Source organism: Salvelinus alpinus, chromosome 15 (genome assembly GCF_045679555.1).
Source record: "Salvelinus alpinus chromosome 15, SLU_Salpinus.1, whole genome shotgun sequence".
NCBI lineage: Eukaryota > Metazoa > Chordata > Actinopteri > Salmoniformes > Salmonidae > Salvelinus > Salvelinus alpinus.
In genome coordinates, this window is record NC_092100.1 from 24,663,681 (window position 1) to 24,685,057 (window position 21,377).

At 41.8% G+C, this 21,377-nt stretch overlaps 1 protein-coding gene across 6 annotated transcripts in view; it reads right to left on the bottom strand.

Moving 5' to 3' along the window:
* LOC139539760 (NT-3 growth factor receptor-like) overlaps positions 1 to 21,086 on the bottom strand; it is a 296,941-nt gene extending 275,855 nt beyond the window's left edge. For 3 of the 6 annotated variants that reach the window (XR_011668011.1, XM_071343033.1, XM_071343034.1), the window contains exon 1: positions 20,496 to 21,085. Coding sequence is in view for 4 of the 6 variants with exons in the window: in XM_071343033.1 (XP_071199134.1) it covers positions 20,496 to 20,734 (239 nt within the window). In the remaining 2 variants the exon portion in view is untranslated. Of the gene's footprint in view, positions 1 to 20,495 lie in introns of all 6 variants that reach the window. The other 3 variants (XM_071343032.1, XM_071343031.1, XR_011668012.1) reach the window with 2 other exon arrangements.
* Between the last annotated feature and the right edge of the window lie 291 nt (positions 21,087 to 21,377).

Below are 21,377 nucleotides of genomic sequence, written 5' to 3' on the forward strand. Positions count from 1 at the left end.
GGCTACAGGACAATAGGCAAGCAGCTTGGTGAGAAGGCAACAACTGTTGGCGCAATTATTAGAAAATGGAAGAAGTTCAAGATGACGGTCAATCACCCTCGGTCTGGGGCTCCATGCAAGATCTCACCTCGTGGGGCATCAATGATCATGAGGAAGGTGAGTTATCAGCCCAGAACTACAAGGCAGGACCTGGTCAATGACCTGAAGAGAGCTGGGACCACAGTCTCAAAGAAAACCATTAGTAACACACTACACCGTCATGGATTAAAATCCTGCAGCGCACGCAAGGTCCACCTGCTCAAGCCAGCGCATGTCCAGGCCCGTCTGAAGTTTGCCAATGACCATCTGGATGATCCAGAGGAGGAATGGGAGAAGGTCATGTGGTCTGATGAGACAAAAATAGAGCTTTTTGGTCTAAACTCCACTCGCCGTGTTTGGAGGAAGAAGAAGGATGAGTACAACCCCAAGAACACCATCCCAACCGTGAAGCATGGAGGTGGAAACATCATTCTTTGGGGATGCTTTTCTGCAAAGGGTACAGGATGACTGCACCGTATTGAGGGGAGGATGGATGGGGCCATGTATCGCGAGATCTTGGCCAACAACCTCCTTCCCTCAGTAAGAGCATTGAAGATGGGTCGTGGCTGGGTCTTCCAGCATGACAACGACCCGAAACACACAGCCGGGGCAACTAAGGAGTGGCGCCGTAAGAAGCATCTCAAGGTCCTGGAGTGGCCTAGCCAGTCTCCAGACCTGAACCCAATAGAAAATCTTTGGAGGGAGCTGAAAGTCCGTATTGCCCAGCGACAGCCCCGAAACCTGAAGGATCTGGAGAAGATCTGTATGGAGGAGTGGGCCAAAATCCCTGCTGCAGTGTGTGCAAACCTGGTCAAGAACTACAGGAAACGTATGATCTCTGTAATTGCAAACAAAGGTTTCTGTACCAAATATTAAGATCTGCTTTTCTGATGTATCAAATACTTATGTCATGCAATAAAATGCAAATTAATTACTTAAAAATCATACAATGTGATTTTCTGGATTTTTGTTTTAGATTCCGTCTCTCATAGTTGAAGTGTACCCATGATAGAAATTACAGACCTCTACATGCTTTGTAAGTAGGAAAACCTGCAAAATCGGCAGTGTATCAAATACTTGTTCTCCCCACTGTATATAAATTCGTACTTTTCAACTAAAATTATTATATAGAATTCTTGCCAGCAACAAAATTTTGAATATTTGGGGCATAAAATCATCGAAGCTCTGCAGATTTTGTTGTGAGGATACAGAATCAATAGACCATTTATTTTGGTTTTGCCCTCAGGTAGCCTGTTTCTGGTCTCAGGTTCAGGAATGGCTGAAAATGCATAGTATTGATGAAATTGACCCTAGAAATAGTACTGTTAGGAGATCTGGAGAGACCAGGTCAGTCAATTACTAATACTCTTAGTAAAAGTATTTATCTTCAACACGCAATCTGTAGATTCTATTCAATTAGATAGATTGAAATTGTACGTTAAACATCATAGCATAGTTGGAAGATATGTGTTGCGTAGAAACACGAAGTGGGTGGCCAGCAGAGATAGATGGGATGGGCTGGGGGAAGCTGAGGGTTGGTATGTGGAATTGGAGACAAGTGGGAGTGGAGTTGCTGTGTGAGAGAGAGAATGATGGTCAAAAGATATAATAAAACATAATAAAAGTACATTTGAATGACACTAAGTGGCAGTGTTTTAACAACTAATGCCGGTTTGCCTGAGGCTGATGCCGTGCAGGTGTTTGTACACATGCATATACACACACTCTCCTTCAAATAAACATATACAAGAACACACACATACAGTACATGTAATAGTGCCAGACATGCACACAAACATATGGCATTGCTGTTATGATTTCAGTTGTCCTTGATGTCCTTTGTTTTAAATTTATTTATTATTATTTATTTTTTTGCATTGATGTTTGCTGTTTTCTTCTGTCTTTTCCATTTTTCTCTTTAGTTCATTCTCTTGGTTGTTGGTGCATTGGGGGGTTCTTGGGGGTGGGGAATGGAATTAATTGTATTTTTTCTTTTTATTCTTCCGGGGGGGGGGGGGGGGAGGGGTCTCGAATGGTTGAGGGACAGCTATTTAGGAACTGTGGGGTGATCTTGGAGGGTTCGGGTTTCACAAAATTGTGATCATGGAAAAGGACATAACTCACACATAAGGATGGCTCTGTTGCGGAAAGACTGATACATGTTTGATAGTGTTTTGATGCTGTATTGTTTGTCCTTCATGTTCTAATACTTTAATGTTACCCCTTCCTTGTGTTTTTTGTAATAAATAATAAACATTTAAAAATAATTTAAAAAATAAAATAACAGCCTCCACTTCAGCTTTCCACTAGATGTTGGAACATTGCTGCGGGGAATGGCTTCCATTCAGCCACGAGCATCAGTGTGGTCGGCCATTGATGTTGGACGATTAAGCTTGGCTCGCAGTCGGCATTCCAATTCATCCCAAAAGTGTTCGATGGGGTTGAGGTCATGGCTCTGTGCAGACCAGTCAAATTCTTCCACACCGATCTCGACAAACCATTTCTGTATGGACCCCTCTTTGTGCACAGGGGCATTGTCATGCTGAAACAGGAAAAGGTCTTCCCCAAACTGGTGCCACAAAGTTGGAAGCACAGAATCATCTAGAATGTTATTGTATGCTGTAGCGTTAAGATTTCCCTTCACTGGAACTAAGGGGCCTAGCCCGAACCATGAAAAATAGCCCCAGACCATTAATCCTCCTCTTCAAAACTTTACAGTTGACACTATGCATTCGGACAGGTAGCGTTCTTCTGGCAACCGCCAAACCCAGATTCGTCCGTCAGACTGCCAGATGGTGCATAATTCTTCACTCCAGAGAACACGTTTCCACTGCTCTGATGTACAATGGCGGTGAGCTTTACACCACTCCAGCTGACACTTCAAATCAAATGTATTTATATAGGCCTTCTTAAATCAGCTGATATCTCAAAGTGCTGCACAGAAACCCAGCCTAAAACCCCAAACAGCAAGCAATGCAGGTGTAGAAGCACGGTGGCTAGGAAAAACTCCCTAGAAAGGCAAAAACCTAGGAAGAAACCTAGAGAGGAACCAGGCTATGAGGGGTGGCCAGTCTTCTTCTGGCTGTGCCGGGTGGAGATTATAACAGAACATGGACAAGATGTTCAAATGTTCATAAATGACCAGCATGCTCAAATAATAATAATCACAGTAGTTGTCGAGGGTGCAACAAGTCAGCACCTTGGCATTGCACATGGTGATCTTAGGCTTGTGTGAGGCTGCTTGGCCATGGAAACCCATTTTAAGAGGCTCCCGACAAACAGTAATTCTGCTGACGTTGCTTCCAGAGGAAGTTTGGAACTTGGTAGTGAGTGTTGCAATGGAGGACAGACGATTTTTAAGCGCTACTCGCTTCAGCATTCGGCGCTCCTGTTCTGTGAGCTTGTGTGGCCTACCACTTCGTGGCTGAGCTGTTGTTGCTCCTAGACGTTTCCACTTCACAATAACAGCACTTACAGTTGACCGGGGAAGATCTAGCAGGGCAGAAATTTGACGAACTGACAAGTTGGAAAGGTGGTATCCTATGACGGTGCCATGTTATAAGTCACTGAGCTCTTCAGTAAGGCCATTCTACTGCCAATGATTGTCAATGGATATTGCATGGCTGTGTGCTCGATTGTATACACCAGTCAGCAACGGGTGTGGATGAAACAGCCAAATTCACTCATTTGAAGGGGTGTCCCACATACTTTTATATATAAACAGTTGAAGTCGGAAGTTTACATACAGTTAGGTTGGAGTCATTAAAACTAGTTTTTCAACCACTCCACAAATTTCTTGTTAACAAACTATAGTTTTGGCAAGGCGGTTAGGACATTTACTTTGTGCATGACACAAGTAATTTTTCCAACAATTGTTTACAGACAGATTATTTCACTGTATCACAATTCCAGTGGGTCAGAAGTTTACATACACTAAGTTGACTGTGCCTTTAAACAGCTTAGAAAATTTGAGTCAATTGGAGGAGTACCTGTGGATGTATTTCAAGGCCTAACTTCAAACTAAGTGCCTCTTTGCTTGACATTATGGGAAAATCAAAAGAAATCAGCCAAGACCTCAAAAAATATTTGGGAGACCTCCACAAGTCTGGTTCATCCTTGGGAGCAATTTCCAAAAAACTGAAGCTACCACGGTCATCAGTACAAACATTAGTACGCGAGTATAAACACCATGGGACCACGCAGCCGTCATACCGCTCAGGAAGGAGATGCGTTCTGTCTCCTAGAGATGAACGTACTTTGGTGCGAGAAGTGCAAATCAATCCCAGGACAACAGCGAAGGACCTTGTGAAGATGCTGGAAGGAAACAGGTACAAAAGTATCTATATCAACAGTAAAACGAGTCCTATATCGACATAACCTGAAAGGCCGCTCAGCAAGGAAGAAGCCACTGCTCCAAAACAGCCATAAAAAAAGCCAGACTACGGTTTGCAACTGCACATGGGGACCAAGATCGTACTTTCTGGAGAAATGTCCTCTGGTCTGATGAAACAAAAATAGAACTCTTTGGCCATAATGACCGTTATGTTTGGAGGAAAGAGGGGGGTGCTTGCAAGCCGAAGAACACCATCCCAACCGTGAGGGGTGGCGGCAGCATGTTGTGGGGGTGCTTTGCTGCAGGAGGGACTGATGTACTTCACAAAATACATGGCATCATGAGGTTGGAAAATGATGTGGATATATTGAAGCAACATCTCAAGACATTGGTCAGGAAGTTAAAGCTTGGTCGCAAATGGTACTTCCAAATGGACAATGACCCCAAGCATACTTCCAAAGTTGTGGCAAAATGGCTTAAGGACAACAAAGTCAAGGTATTGGAGTGGCTATCACATAGCCCTGACCTCAATCCTATAGAAAATGTTTGGGCCAAAGTTAAACAATTTAATGGCAATGCTACCAAATACTAATTGAGAGTTTGTAAACTTCTGACCCACTGGGAATGTGATGAAAGAAATACAAGCTGAAATAAATCATTCTCTCTACTATTATTCTGACATTTCACATTCTTAAAATAAAGTGGTGATAATAACTGACCTAAGACAGGGAATTTTTACTAGGATTAAAAGTCAGGAATTGTGAAAAACTGAGTTTAAATGTATTTGGCTAAGGTGTATGTAAACTTCTGACTTCAACTGTATAGTGTACATACTGATGCCACACACACTTTCACACGTTCACACTCACCATATATGCTGCTGCTACTAATCTATGCACTGCTGCTACAGCGCGGTCTATTATCTATCCTGTTGCTTAGTCACTTTGCCCCTACCTATATTTACATAGCTACCTCATAACACTGCACATCGACTCGGTACTGGTACTCCCTGTATATAGCTATGTTATTTTTACTCGTTATTGTTATTCATTATTTATTCCTCGCGTCACTATTTGTGTTTTACATTTTTTATCTTTAACTCTGCATTGTTGGAAAAGGACCCGTAAGTAAGCATTTCACTGTTAGTCTACACTTGTTGTTCAAAAAGCAAATAAAATTTGATTTGATTAAATAGTGGAAATACACTATATATCTATATGTCCCTAAAAACAATCAGTGAGTTGCAGCAGAAGATGGTGTTTTAGGGGAGAGAAAGGGGTGGATTGATCAATATTTCAAAGCGGTCTGGAAGCCGTGTTCAAAAGGCAGGCTAAGGCTCCTCAGAGAGCGAGGGAGAGAGAGCAAGAGAGAGCGAGAGGGAGAGAGAGCAAGAGAGAGCGAGAGAAAGAGCAGACCGTGTTTGTAGATGGCACGGTGGCAGAGAGGATTGTTACCCACTCATCTATAGTGAAACAAGAATTGGGTAAGGCCAGATTCCATCAACCAACCACAGATAGTTTACAAACTTTACAGTTTAACAAACAACATGAAGATCCATTTAGGACTAGGTGATATGGCCCAAAAATCATATCTCAATCATTTTTTAGTTATGGGCAATTCACGATATACACTACCGTTCAAAAGTTTGGGGTCACTTATAAATGTCCTTGTTTTTGAAAGAAAATCACATTTTTCATCCATTAAAATAACATCAAATTGATCAGAAATACAGTGTAGACATTGTTAATGTTGTAAATGACTATTGTAGCTGGAAACGGCAGATATGGAATATCTACATAGGCGTACAGAGGCCCATTGTCAGAAACCATCACTCCTGTGTTCCAATGGCACGTTGTGTTAGCTAATCCAAGTGTATCATTTTAAAAGGCTAATTGATCAAGAGAAACCCCTTTTGCAATTATGTTAGCACAGCTGAAAACTGTTGATCTGATTAAAGAAGCAATAAAACTGGCCTTCTTTAGACTTGTTGAGTATCTGGCGCATCAGCATTTGTGGATTCGATTACAGGCTCAAAATGGGAAGAAACAAATAACTTTCTTCTGAAACTAATCAGTCTATTCTTGTTCTGAGAAATTAAGGCTATTCCATGTGAGAAATTGCCAAGAAACTGAAGATCTCGTACAACGCTGTCTACTACTCTCTTCACAGAACAGCGCAAACTGGCTCTAACTAGAATAGAAAGAGGAGTGGAGGCCCCTGTGCACAACTGAGCAAGAGGACAAGTACATTAGAGTGTGTAGTTTGAGAAACAGACGCCTCACAAGTCCTCAACTGGCAGCTTCATTAAACAGTACCCGCAAAACAGCAGTCTCAACTTCAACAGTGAAGAGGTGACTCTGGGATGCTGGCCTTCTAGGCAGAGTTGCAAAGAAAAAGCCATATCTCAGACTTGCCAATAAATAAATAAAATTAAGATGGGCAAAATAACACAGACACTGTACAGAGGAACTCTGCCTAGAAGGCCAGCATCCAGGAGTCGCCTCTTCACTGTTGACGTTGAGAAATGTTCAGCCTTTGCCAAACCCCTTCAAAAAAACAACAACATTAATTCAGGTGAGAAGTTGTAGGTGAGGGAAATTGCTGATAAATATTCATTTTGGGGGTGCATAAATGTAGTTGTACCTGATCCCAACATTTTCTCACTAAAGCATACTTACCAGAAGACCACTGGAACGTATTCATGTCACTGAGGGAGAGAAGGTAATGTATAACGTTTACATTACGTTAGCCATCAGGGATCCTATGGGGGGGATCCTTTGGGAGGAGAAGAGACACAGTCTGGTACCAGTCACCATGACAGCTGTGAGTTGGGGAGGAGTAAGCACTTTGGGGAAGAGGTCAGGTCAGATGAAGTGAGGAAGAACAGATATCACTAAGGTTCTGTCTAGCAACAGATATGCATTGACTGTTCAGATATGTAGGAAGAGACTCAGCATAGGAGAAAGGGTTAAATATCAGTGCTTGTGTAAATATGTCGTCGTCTGTACAGCTGTTTGATCCTTTGGGATAAATAAACTTGGTTAAAGCTTTCATAGTGTCCGTCGAGTTCTTACTCTAATAATTAGAACCTAACAAGGTGTAAAGATTATTATTTAACCTTTATTTAACCAGGTAGGCCAGTTGAGAACAAGTTCTCATTTACAATTGCGACCTGGCCAAGATAAAGCAAAGCAGTGCGACACAAACAACACAGAGTTACACATGGAATAAACAAAAATACAGTCAATAACACAATAGAAAGTCTATATACAGTGTGTGCAAATGAAGTAAGATTAGGGAGGTAACGCAATAAATAGGTCATAGTGGCGATATAATTACAATTTAGCAATTAAACACTTTAGTGATAGATGATAAGAAAATGTCCAAAACATTATTTAGCCTCCCCTGTGCTTACTACCAGTTGAGTAGAGGAACACAAAACATTGACTCAAAGAGAAGCTCCAAATGGTAAATATTGTTATGTCACTAAAAAAAAAAAAAAAGGATTATTATAGAAACTGCTTAACGTACTGTTTGGCCCATGAGACTATAGAATAATCCACAACAGGAAATGTACGTCAATTCCCGCAATGACCAAAATCTAGTTTAGAGACCAGGGCCATTTCTACTTGAATGTGGGCCATCACTACTTGAATGTGCAAGTAGAGATACTGGGGTGCAAAGGAGCAAAAATAAAAAATAAATATGGGGATGAGGTAGTTGGGTGGGCTATTTACAGATGGGCTATGTACAGGTGCAATGACCTGTAAGCTGCTCTGACAGCTGATGCTTAAAGTTAGTGAGGGAGATATGAGACTCCAGCTTCAGTGATTTTTGCAATTCCTTCCAGTCAATGGTAGCAGAGAACTGGAAGGAAAGGCGGCCAAAGGAGGAGTTGGCTTTGGGGGTGACCAGTGAAATATACTTGCTGGAACACGTGCTACGGGTGGGTGCTGCCATGGTGACCAGTGAACTGAGATAAGGCAGCGCTTTACCTAGCAAAGACATAGATGACCTGGAGCCAGTGGGTTTGGCGACAAATATGAAGCGAGGGCCAGCCAACGCGAGCATACAGGTCGCAGTGGTGGGTAGTATATGGGGCTTTAGTGACAAAATGGATGGCACTGTGATAGACTGCATCCAATTTGCTGAGTAGAGTGTTGGAGGCTATTTTGTAAATGACATCGCCGAAGTCAAGGATCGATAGGATAGTCAGTTTTACGAGGGTATGTTTGGCAGCGTGAGTGAAGGATGCTTTGTTGCGAAATAGGAAGCCGATTCTAGATTTAATTTTGGATTGGAGATTCTTAATGTGAGTCTGGAAGGAGATTTTACAGTCTAACCAGACACCTAGGTATTTGTAGTTGTCTACATATTCTAAGTCAGAACCGTCCAGAGTAGTGATGCTAGACGGGCGGGCAGGTGCGGGCAGCGATCGGTTGAAGAGCATGCATTTAGTTTTACTTGCATTTAAGAGCAGTTGGAGGCCACGGAAGGAGAGTTGTATGGCATTGTATTGGGGTTGAGAGTTACCCTTTAAGTCAGGCGTGTCAAACTTATTCCATGGAGGCCTGAGTGTCTGCAGGGTTTTAGTTTTTCCTTTCAATTAAGACCTAGACAACCAGGTGAGGGGAGATCCTTACTAATTAGTGACCTTAATTCATCAATCAAGTACAACGGAGGAGTGAATACCCTCAGACTCTCGGCCCTCCATGGAATGAGTTTGGCACATGCTTTAAGTCATCAGATGCAATTTCACAGAACATATGTGCATTAATTCTTTACAATAGATAAATGAAGGGTCCAGTCTTTGCTCATGTTCTCCACAGAAGGGGGTGGCAGCAGGCATATGACGCACATACCACTGAGGTTGACGAGTTGAATGAGAATGACATTGATCATGTTAATAAACAGACAGGAATGCAACAACGATTAAACAGGAACTCAATGCATGTATTCTGCACATTGAGAGATTAATAGTTGTATGAATTCAGTAAGAGCTAGTTCTGTAACATGACACAATATGACCTATCCATTATCTACAGGGAACATTGTGTTCTGTACAATTAGATAAGGGGATATTGCGAACTGGAAAACGAACACACATACAGTATCTGGGTCTTTAATAATTAGGCCATCACTGACCATCTGCAATTGATCTGTGCTATTACCTATTTCATAAACAGTGCTGCCCTCGGCATAATGCATATTAGGGGTCACACACATGGGTGGTACCACAAAGGGGACAATAGCATAAGGCTCTGTCACGGATCCCTCCGGAACTTTCATCATGTACACCAGGCCCCTATTCCCACTGATTGTATTTGTATATCTGTGCCCTTTGTTCACCATGTTGCTGTCGATTATTGTTAAAATGTCCGTTGGTGCGTGTGTGTACCTGTGCTGTGTGTTTTGGCTTTCATGCCCTTGTGGATTGCGCAGATGATTATGGGTCTCGTCCCGTGTGTTAATCATTGTGCGCGTGTGTTATTTATTCAAGATACTCCTCCCTCTTTTGTTTGGGTTTCAACCCTGTGTTTTTGTTGCGTGTTTACATTTTACATTTTAGTCATTTAGCAGACGCTCTTATCCAGAGCGACTTTTTTTACATACTGAGACAAGGATATCCCTACCGGCCAAGAGCAGATGCTCTTATCCAGAGCGACTTACAGTAGAGTGCATACATTTTATTACATTTTTTTATTTTTTTTACATACTGAGACAAGGATATCCCTACCGGCCAAACCCTCCCTACCGGCCAAACCCTCCCTAACCCGGACGACGCTATGCCAATTGTGCGTCGCCCCACGGATCTCCCGGTTGCGGCCGGCTGCGACAGAGCCTGGGCGCGAACCCAGCCCAGCCTGGGCGCGAACCCAGAGACTCTGGTGGCGCAGCTAGCACTACGATGCAGTGCCCTAGACCACTGCGCCACCCGGGAGATTGTTTGTTTGGTCTTCGCCCCCGTGCCTTTACACGGCACGCCGTAATTTGGGCTTAATAAAAAAAACTATTACGCATTCCTGCGTCTGTCTCCCGATCCTTCATGCCATAGTGACAGAATAATCAACCATTAAGGGAGACAGCGGGAATGGCCTGTCCGACGACGCTGCGACTGGTCGGTCCGGTGCCGCCACAACTTCGGCAGCTGCAATTGGGCCGTCCAAGGTCGCCATAGCGGGTCCGTCCGACAACGCCACTTCAGCAGCCACAACTGGCCCGTCCGACGCCGCCACAACCGGTCCGTCTGACGCCACTGCTACTGGTCCGTCTGACGCTGCCGCAACTTCGGCAGTGGCAACTGGCCCGTCTGACGACGACGCTACTTCGGCAGCTGCATCGGATTCTGATCGACCCGCACTGCGTTCCAGTTATCGTCCTCGAGGCTGATGTCATTGCGCTGCAAGTGCAGCACATCGGGGGGGGGGCACTGTCACGGATCCCTCCGGAACTTTCATTACGCACACCTGTCCCCTATTCCCACTGATTAGTACTTCTATAAGTCTGTCCTTTGTTCACCATGGTGCTGTCGATTATTGTTACAATGTCCGTTGGTGCGTGTGAGTACCTGTGCTGTGTGTTTTGGGCTTTCATGCCCTTGTGGATTGCGCAGATGATTACAGGTCTCGTCCCGTGTGTTAATCATTGTGCGTGTGTGTTATTTATTCAAGGTACTCCTCGCTCTTTTGTTTGGGTTTCAACACTGTGCTTTTGTAACGTGTTTGTTTGGACTTCGTCCCCGTGCCTTTGCATGGCATGCCGTAATTTGGGCTTAATAAAAAAAACAATTACGCAATCCTGCGTCTGTCTCCCGAATCTCTTCATACCAACGTGACAGGCTCTCTCTACACGGGGCCGAAGTCAAATCCATAATATATTTTCACTAGGGGTGGACGACAGGATCTAGGAGTATGCTTTTTGTTGTCAATTTAAAAAGGGGACATAATGGTAGCTAATGTTATTGGAAATCATAATGAGTAATATAAAGGGTCGGTCATGCATGCAGACATTTCCATCCCAGTAGTAATGGTGAACAAAAAGCTTTTTAATCCCTCAAGGTCATCAGGGAGGTTATTGGACTGGCCACTCACTGTCCTAGTTGGCAGAGCATAAAATACAATAGCAACTGTTTCAACCCCAAAATGTATGGACAAAGTAGTTGTCTTTCTTAAAATCATCACATTTTATTTGCTAAAGGCTATGCAACAGTATATAACCAACCTACTGTTCTTGACTGTGATGTTTTCATGTTTACCCAATGTTCACAAAAGGGAGCATACCACATTCATCATAACATTATGTCTGTGTTTTTTTTTATACATATGGTTCTGAAACACAAAACCTATTGGACTATATACTGTATCTTTCCCAGTCATCCATGAAGTGGCTTCCTCACCTCGGTGCACATTATGCTATCCACACAGTGTGCTGCTGCTATGCCATGGAGAAGCTAAACGCCTCCAGATTCAAAACATTTGATGTACGCAGTGATTTCTGACTTCATCTTTTCAACTTATAGAGTGACATTTAATGGAGTACTCGGTTGGTTTTCTGCATGACTGACAAGGTGGCCGTGCAATCAGTGAGTTAACTCCAACACGGATCACTGTGAAGCCAATCCTCAGAGAACAGCACAGGATCATAGATAGCCTAGCAGTAAATATAGATCTGGAAGCAAAGCAGAAGCTGAAGATGTTTATATGCCATTTGATGACAGTTTATTTCCTAGATCCAGCGCTCAGATCTCGTAAATCGGACCTCAGCAGAGAGACACCCGGTTGGGTTTAAAGATTTGTCCAAAGAGATACGGAGAAATCAGGGTCCAGTAATATACTTCAGCTGAACAAACCCACCCGGATCGATCACTCAACATTCAAGCAGGCAAAGCACAGCCATGTTTACTCAAAGATAAACCATCTTTCAACCAGGTAAGGGGCAGGCATGGGTACTTTGGTACACTGGTACACACTGCCTTTAAAAAGGGCCTCACACAGATGGCACTTCCACATGCAACATGAATCATAAACGATGCACTCCACACTGGGCAGTCACCTCCCCCTCTTACTCACATACTCTATAGTATGCCTCAATCTTTTTGAATTATGTTGAATAAAAATGTGTGAAAAAACTGACAGTCCTTCCATCTGTCTGTCTGTACACAACTCCATGTACTGTACTCTATACTCCACTATGGCTGGGAATTGTCAGGGACCTCACGATACGATATTATAACAATACTTTAGGTGCCGATACAATATGTATTACGTTTGTCACAATTCTATATGTATTGCAATTCGATACTGCGATTTGATGTTTCAAACATATTGTCACTATACTGTATGTCTACTGCAGAGAGACAAGAGAGAGCATGAGAAAAGGAGTTTTAATTGTTTAGGGAAATAAAAGTGCTGAAAACATGCTGGCTCACTATTTAAAAAGATGGAGAACAAGCCATAGAATTAAAAAATACCTGAGTTGTGGCGTAGGTACAGCTGACTAGACCTACAGTGAAAAAAATGATATATCAATATAATATCGTTCAGAAATATCGCAATATGAAACTGTATTGATTCCCCCCCCCCCCCCCATCTCTATACTCCACTGTGCTTTTAATTAGGTCGGATTTAAACGAGGCCTTCCATCTTCCTTTGAAGCATAGCAGGGGTGTGTGGGAGGAGTGACATCACTCAAAGGTAGCCTCCTTTTCATAGCTTGCCCACGTTTTTGTGAACATGTGCTGGCTCACTCCCACTCTCTTAAGTGTACGATTTCTGAGAGACCATGGAGGGACAGCAAATGGATTTGGCATGGCATATTTCAACATGTCTAATGCTCAAATAACCTTCAAAGACTTCAAAGTACTGGGCTTGTGGTTTTAGGTACAAAATGCAGCCTGACTGCTGACCATGGCCTCTGCATTCCATTATGGAAGATAAAGAATCTACAGAGAACAGTCTTACTAAGTACAGAGAAAAGACAATTAGCCTAATGGATGAAAACAAATAGTCTCTTTTTAGGGTACTAAAATAGTTAAGTTATATAGAGGACAAATATGAGGTGAGGCAGACTGACAGATATAATAATCCTACACACATCCTCCCACACACACACAAATGTGCGCCCAGGGTGCGTAGGGTTGGGCGGTGTCCTGGTTTTCATATCGTCATACCGTCCTTCTCTCATCCCGGGAATTATGCTATTAGTACACAAGGGGTTCCTAAAAATGCAAAAGAAACTCCATTGGACATCTATTACCAGAATGATAACAAAATTAGCAAAAACGAATAGCGAAGTTCAACAGAGGCTGCTATCTAAATATGCTAACGAGCGCAAACAAAAATAAACAAATTGCAAAGAAAAGCAATCCAGCTCATAAAGCTATACAAGTATAGGTAGTAGCTACCGAATTTAAAAAAAATGAGTTTGGACATTTACAAGTGAATGTGAAATGGAGACATTGTGCAAATGAATAAAGTTTTGACCATGCTTGTCTGAAGGAACAACAGTACTGGTTCTGGAGCAGTGTGTACACGCTGTGTCTGTGTGGAGTCGCTAGGGCAACGGACCTTCCTGCTCTGCTCGGAGAATAGGGGGAGTAGTAGACGGTCGGAGAACGGAAGAAATTACGGAAAGAATTAACGTAAATAAATCTAGATAGCAGGAGTAGCAGCTGTACAGATAACTCATCCAAAGCGCGTTGACTTCTCAAACAAGCCAGAAAGCCAACACTATATGATAACCCGTCTCCTTATTAATTCAGCCACTTACTTAGCTAACTAGCAAGTTAAACCAAATACAGAGCTGAACTCGCCAGCTCCAGCTTTCTCAAACACATGACTGGCTCAACTATTCTGGGGAACTACGGTGAGCTTCATAATGTGACAGGTGAAATGAAGAACGCATCTCCTTTGTTCCCTAACGTATTGCACAAGTTGACTGCAGGTATTATCTTGATATGCTACAAATATTAAAATGTATTGTAACGACCCTGGGTTTATAAGCACGGATATCGACTCTGCCGCACGAGCATGTTTTTGAGGCACAGACGATAGCGCGCAGGACTTCGGGCTAGAAGGTCGAGGGTTCGAGACCTGCTCCCTGCTGTTTCATTACATTGGTGTCAGAAGTGATCGGACCTTGCATCCACGACAGAGCGTGTGCTTGACCGGTGAGCACGTTCCTGTAAGATGTAGAGTCGCAAGCTAGCGCGAGGACGCGCTCTTTGAAAGGAGGGAGTAGTGTAACGACCCTGGGTTTATGAACACGGATATCGACTCTGCCGCATGAGCATGCTTTTGAGGCACAGACGATAGCGGGCTGGAAGGTCGAGGGTTCGAGACCTGCTCCCTGCTGTTTCATTACAGTATTGAAAAACAAATAAATAGTTTTGACGGTAGTGAAAAACCACCCGTGGCTATTTCCAAATATCCTGGTATATATGGCATACCGCCCAAGCCTTAGCAGGAGTAATGAAAGGAAATATAAAATATACAATTTCTGAGACTGCGCGAAAAGGGTGTTACTGATAGCACTGTGATAGGAAGGTCTTTATCTTAAAAGAGAAGCACAAATTGAACACCAACAGCATTCCTATGACAGCAAAAGTACAAAACCGTGTCTTTGCCACTTCCTCTATAGAGAACTTGATGAATTCAATGGATACATACTAATATATGGATATATCATGCATCCACCTGTTGTATGGTGAATGTGAACATTTAAGACTGGTCAAAGAACAAGACCGCTTTAGTCTTGTGTGAGATAAAACAAATGTGCCTCTCAAAGAGAATAATTTCATCCTCATTGTCCATGCAGCAAAACAACACAGCCTAATCCATTTCAAACACACTTGGTTCTAGAGAAATGAAAATGTTCATAAGGATTAGCTCGTTCAAACATGCTCCAGACGCCAGAGCATTCATACCTCACTAACAGTAAAGCCTAAGAAGAAGAAACCTTGGTCACAGAACACTCCAAACAGTATGGCATTACCATGCCACTGGATGATACCCCCTAGTTGCTACATACTAGTCTTCCATTTTCAGGGGGAAATCATGTACTGCCAACAAAGTAAACCTAGGCCTACTGCCTGTCAATTATCTATGTAGGGCATTATTTCTCAAACATAATAACATGTCATCCATGGGGATTTAGTGCAATATTAGATTTAAAGCATTACATACAGTTGAAGTCAGAAGGTTACAGTCACCTTAGCCAAATACATTTAAACTCAGTTTTTCACAATTCCTGACATTTAATCCTTGTAAACATTCCCTGTCTTAGGTCAGTTAGGATCCCCACTTTATTTTAAGAATGTGAAATGTCAGAATAGTAGAGGAGAGAATTAATTATTTCAGTTTTTATTATTTATTTAATCACATTCCCAGTGGGTCAGAAGTTTACATACACTCAATTAGTATTTGGTAGCATTGCCTTTAAATTGTTTAACTTGGGTAAAACATTTTGGGTAGCCTTCCACAAGCTTCCCACAATAAGTTGGGTGAATTTTGGGCCATTCCTCCTGACAGAGATGGTGTAACTGAGTCAGGTTTGTAGGCCTCCTTGCTCGCACATGCTTTTTCAGGGCTGCCTGCAAATTTTCTATAGGATTGAGGTCAGGGCTTTGTGATGGCCACTCCAATACCTTTACTTTGTTGTCCTTAAGCCATTTTTCCACAACTTTGGAAGTATGCTTGGGGACAATGTCCATTTGGAAGACCCATTTGCGACCAAGCTTTAACTTCCTGACTGATTTCTTGAGATGTTGCTTCAATATATCCACATAATTTTCCTACCTCATGATGCCACCTATTTTGTGAAGTGCACCAGTTCCTCTTGCAGCAAAGCACCCTCACAACATGATGCCGCCACCCCCGTGCTTCACGGTTGGGATGGTGTTCTTCGGCTTGCAAGCTCCCCCTTTTTCCTCCAAACATAACAATGGTCATTATGGCCAAAGAGTTCTATTTTTGTTTAATCAGACCAGAGGATATTTCTCCAAAAAGTACGATCTTCGTCCCCATGTGCAGTTGCAAACCGTAGTCTGGCTTTTTTATGGCGGTTTTGGAGCAGTGGCTTCTTCCTTGCTGAGCGGCCTTTCAGGTTATGTCGATATAGGACTCGTTTTACTGGATATAGATACTATTGTACCTGTTTCCTCCAGCATCTTCACAAGGTCATTTGCTGTGGTTCTGGGATTGATTTGCACTTTTCGCACCAAAGTACGTTCATCTCTAGAAGACAGAACGCGTCTCCTTCCTGAGCGGTATGACGGCTGCATGGTACCATGGTGTTTATACTTGCGTACTATTGTTTGTACAGATGAACGTGGTACCTTCAGGCATTCGGGAATTGCTCCCAAGGATGAACCAGAGGTGTGGAGGTCCACATTTTTTTTCTAAGGTCTTGGCTGATTTCTTTAGATTTTCCCATGATGTCAAGCAAAGAGGCACTGAGTTTGAAGGTAGGACTTGAAATACATCCACAGGTACTCCTCCATTTGACTGAAATTATGTCAATTAGCCTACCAGAAGCTTCTAAAGCCATGACATCATTTTCTGGAATTTTCCAAGCTGTTTAAAGGCACAGTCAACTTAGTGTATGTAAACTTCTGACCCATTGGAATTGTGATACAGCGAATTATAAGTGAAATAATCTGTCTGTAAACAATTGTTGGAAAAATTACTTGTGTCATGCACAAAGTAGATGTCCTAACCGACTTGCCAAAACTATAGTTTGTTCACAAGAAATTTGTGGAGTGGTTGAAAAACAAGTTTTAATGACTCCAACCTAAGTGTATGTAAACTTCCGACTTCAACTGTATACACTTGGATTCAAATTATGTGGAAAAGTAGCCTATATTTGAGGTAGGCTACATAATTTTACATGATCATTATGTTACACAATACCTGACAGAATTGTTGGCTTTTAGAAATCTGAACTTGTGTGCAGCGAGACAAATGTAGCTATAGTTGAGGCAGACAGCCGTCAAATGTACAATTCATTCAAGGTATATTCAAGGACATCCAGAAGTAGCCTAAAACAAATATTCCAACGGGAGATTAAAAAAAAAAAATGCTTCTCACAATTTCTTAGGTCTACTCTGAAATCGCATTGGTGCATGTGCTGTAACAACTTCTGCATTTCAAGACTGACGATTCTCTTCAACTAGCCTACATGGCCCACTCCCAAGCGAAATGAGTGTGTTGGAGCTGTCCAGTAATAGGGGCTGCTGAATGATTCCTTATAACAGCAACAGCCATGAGATGCGGTTCTCTGCGACAGCGCTCAACAAAAATCATGCCATGAAAAAAAATAATGGATTCCAACATTCTGATAAAGCTGGCACATAAAATAACTTTTGTAATTGTTTCAATCTATCGAATGACAGAGAGTTCTCGTCTTTGTAAAAGAACAACCAGCAGCCCCTCTAGTGGCCTTCTGGAGAGAGTGGAGGCAGCAAGCACAAGAATGAGTTGACCTACAAAGTCAAGACAAACTGACTGGTGTTTTTTGTGCTTGTTTTAAAGTGTGCTTATTTATAACCAGGCGGCATAGTTAGGATAATATCGTTGGAATTATGCATGTGTTTGGAACAGGTTTTTTCTGGCCCTTATGCCCACACATGGGGTCTACATCCTACACACTAGGCAAATCATCACTTCTCAGGGTATGGACATTTTGTGGATTCAGTTCAAAGCAGAGAGGTTGTCATGGCACCCTCATCCTTGGCAAATCTCAACAAAGAATCAATAATGAATTGGGGTTTTGTTCTACCAAAATAGTCTCTTCAGCTTGAGATGTAACAACTGGGATCCAACATCTCTCAGTGTATTGGGTATTGATGATCTTGTTTCTACTACTACTATTGTTCCGTTTTCTTTTTAAATCATTTAGTGGTGAATAAAAATGTGTGCAATACAAATGTACTGTGCTATAAGAGCCCTACATGGCTTAACATTTCAGCCGAGAGAGCTAGGAGCAGTGGGGGAGATTGTTCTTTAACAGAACTAATGGCATTTCTAAAAGAAAGTATGTCATCAGTGTCAATGCTCTATTTTTACGAACACATTACTTTTAGAGTCCAAAAATACTTTCCATTGGGAATATAAGAGGGGAAACCTTCTGCCAAGAACATTTCACTTTACTGGGTGGAATATCCTATTAATGTTTTCAATATGAGATACATTCATCAGAATAGGCTCTCTACTGAGTTAGTGACATGGCTAAAAATAGGACAATCAAATCAGAACAAAATCTAACGGGCTGATAACATAAACTTGACAGGGTGGCAACCAAATCTAACTAACAATGATTATTTAGGATTAGCCTAATTTAAACTGTCCGGACTAAAATGGTCAATTGTGTCATGATCAAGAAGCCTTATAATAAAAACTGACATGGCCACACTTGGAGAGTGGATCTAAAAATATAATCTCTGTCTCTTGGTTGATTAATTTCAGTAAACAAAGCACCTTTTCAGACGTTTGCAAATGTTATAAATTATTTTGAGTCCGTGAGAGAATGCAAAGCAGTTAAAAAAAGAATAAAACTGCCTATTCTGAGTTGTGGTTAGCCTACATTTTGTATGTAGGGTCGTTCCATTTGATTTCAATTGTTTTTTGACCACACCCCTTTTGATTTGAACAAAACTTTCCGTACATGTATGCCCATGGTAGAAGTGGTCAGAAAGTAACTTTTTGGGCCTGAATGCCAAAACATTCAGGAGATAAAGGTGCTCAAAGTTTACCCATTTTGCATACCCCACCATACCATGAGACATCCATGTCTTCGTCCCTGGAAAATATTAATGGTTGAGTTTGATATCGATTAAAAGCTTCTAACCAGGGTTGTGAAAATATTTTCTAATTTAATTTAAAAAACATTTTTTTAACCTTTAAAATCAATCATCATAAAATGGTTAAACTTCAAAAATTTTTTTTGCATATGTTGTAGTTTAGATGCTAATTTACATAATCTGAAGTGTTTCTGTTGCGCCCACAATCGTTGAGACACAGCATACTCTTGAATACAGAGTACAGTAGGTGTCATTTCAATCAGAGAAATAGAATTCATACAATGGATATATCTCTTCAGACCACTGCAATCTAGCTGGTACACCATTGACATTTACATTTTTACTTCCAATTGCTCCCACAAAAATAGCTGCCGGTCCACCCACCATCAAATGTCACCATAGAATGTCTGTTCTATTATTCTGTTCTATTCCATATTTCTATTATTTCAATAGGTTTCCTGTAGTAGATTGACAGTATAATTTAAAACAACTGATATTCCCATTTAAGTCAACAATCTGTGATGACAAAAAAATTACATTGTTATTCCCCCCAAAAAATGTATAATGATTATAAAGTAGTTTGTGAGTTTTTAAATGATATTAAAATCAACAGTTTATATTTTCCAGTGATGAAGACCTGGATGTCTCATGGTATGGTGAGGTATGAAAAATGGGTCAACTTTGAGCACATCCATCTCATGAATGTTTGGCCATTCAGGTCCAAAATGTCACTTTCTGACCACTTCTACCATGGGCAAATATTTATTAAAAGTTTCATTCAAATCAAAAGGGGTGAGGTCAAAAAGGTTTTTGAAATCAAATGGAATGACCGAGCATATCAAATGATATTGCTTCTTGTGGTAGGTATTAATCCAAACCTTTGATTTCTTTAAACTGAATCAAGTCCTGCATGCAGGCTCTTATAAAGGAAAAGCAATATTGCTGTTTGGGGGTTATTTGCGGGCCAATGCACCAACAGGTCTATTTTTGAAATGACATTGAATTCAGTTCTTATTGATACCGCATTTTACTTGTGGCTGAAGGGCTTTGCAGGGTTAATGTATTCCACGGAGATAACGTTAACGATATAACGTGAAAGGGATGTATAGGTAGCCTATTAAATGTTACAGACTCAGCAGAATCACAGTTTTGCATTGCTAAATATATCACGTCAGGAGGTGCGGCAGAAGTAAAACAAATAAATTATAGGGAGAGTAGGCCTACGCTAAGTTGTGACTCACATGGATTCAACATGTGATGGCCACTACAGTGGGCACAAAGACTTACATTGAGGTGATGTTCTTGAACACATCTTCGATACTGTTATTTCCATTGTTCCCAGTATCTTGCAGTGCAAGCAGGGGAAAGAATTTTCCATTGTCAGACTTATTGCAATAGATTTCAGTTGGAGAACAGCTGCAGGTTGGCGGGCAGTCCAGCATATTGCTCAAGTAGTCCTGAAAGATGGTCAAAATAAACAATACCCTCCACCAGCAAATTCGTGGTGGAATAAAAAATGAATCCATGACTCAACGTTTATTAGGACAATATCCTTGAGATGTTTTTGAACCTCCAAATCGGAGACCGTCTGAATATGCAATTATGTGGCGTGTGCGCGCGGGCGAGTGAATGTATGGAGGTATGTCAAATTGATGCGAATGCGCTAATGTCCATCTATTTCACAGATGAGGAAGAAGGGGGAAAAAATACTCCGTCAAAGTGGAAATGGTTCAAAAGCAGTACTCCAAGCTTGTCCTCTTCTCTAGAATGCATAGTATATGTTACCCTGTATTCATGCTGCCGTTAGCCGCTTAGTTCCAGGTTGTACTAGCACCGCTCCAAGACTCCGAGGGATAGCGCGTTGAAGAAAGTGACGAGAGAGAAAGCGAGGTCCATGCTCCAAGCATTAAGTCCCACCTACAGGGCAGAATGGAAACTGACACACCTGCAACTCAGGATGCAGCTCAAATCAGATCATAACAGCAATTGCACACAGAACGTGGGCTATACTATAGCACAATAACAATAGGCTACACATTTATGATTTATCATTAGGCCTATGGTTGGATGTTCATTTACACATCGGGCGTCCAGGCCACAATGTATCCTTTTTAGAGGGCTACGCCTACACAATCAAGTATGGCAACAAAACAAAATCATCTAAAGCCA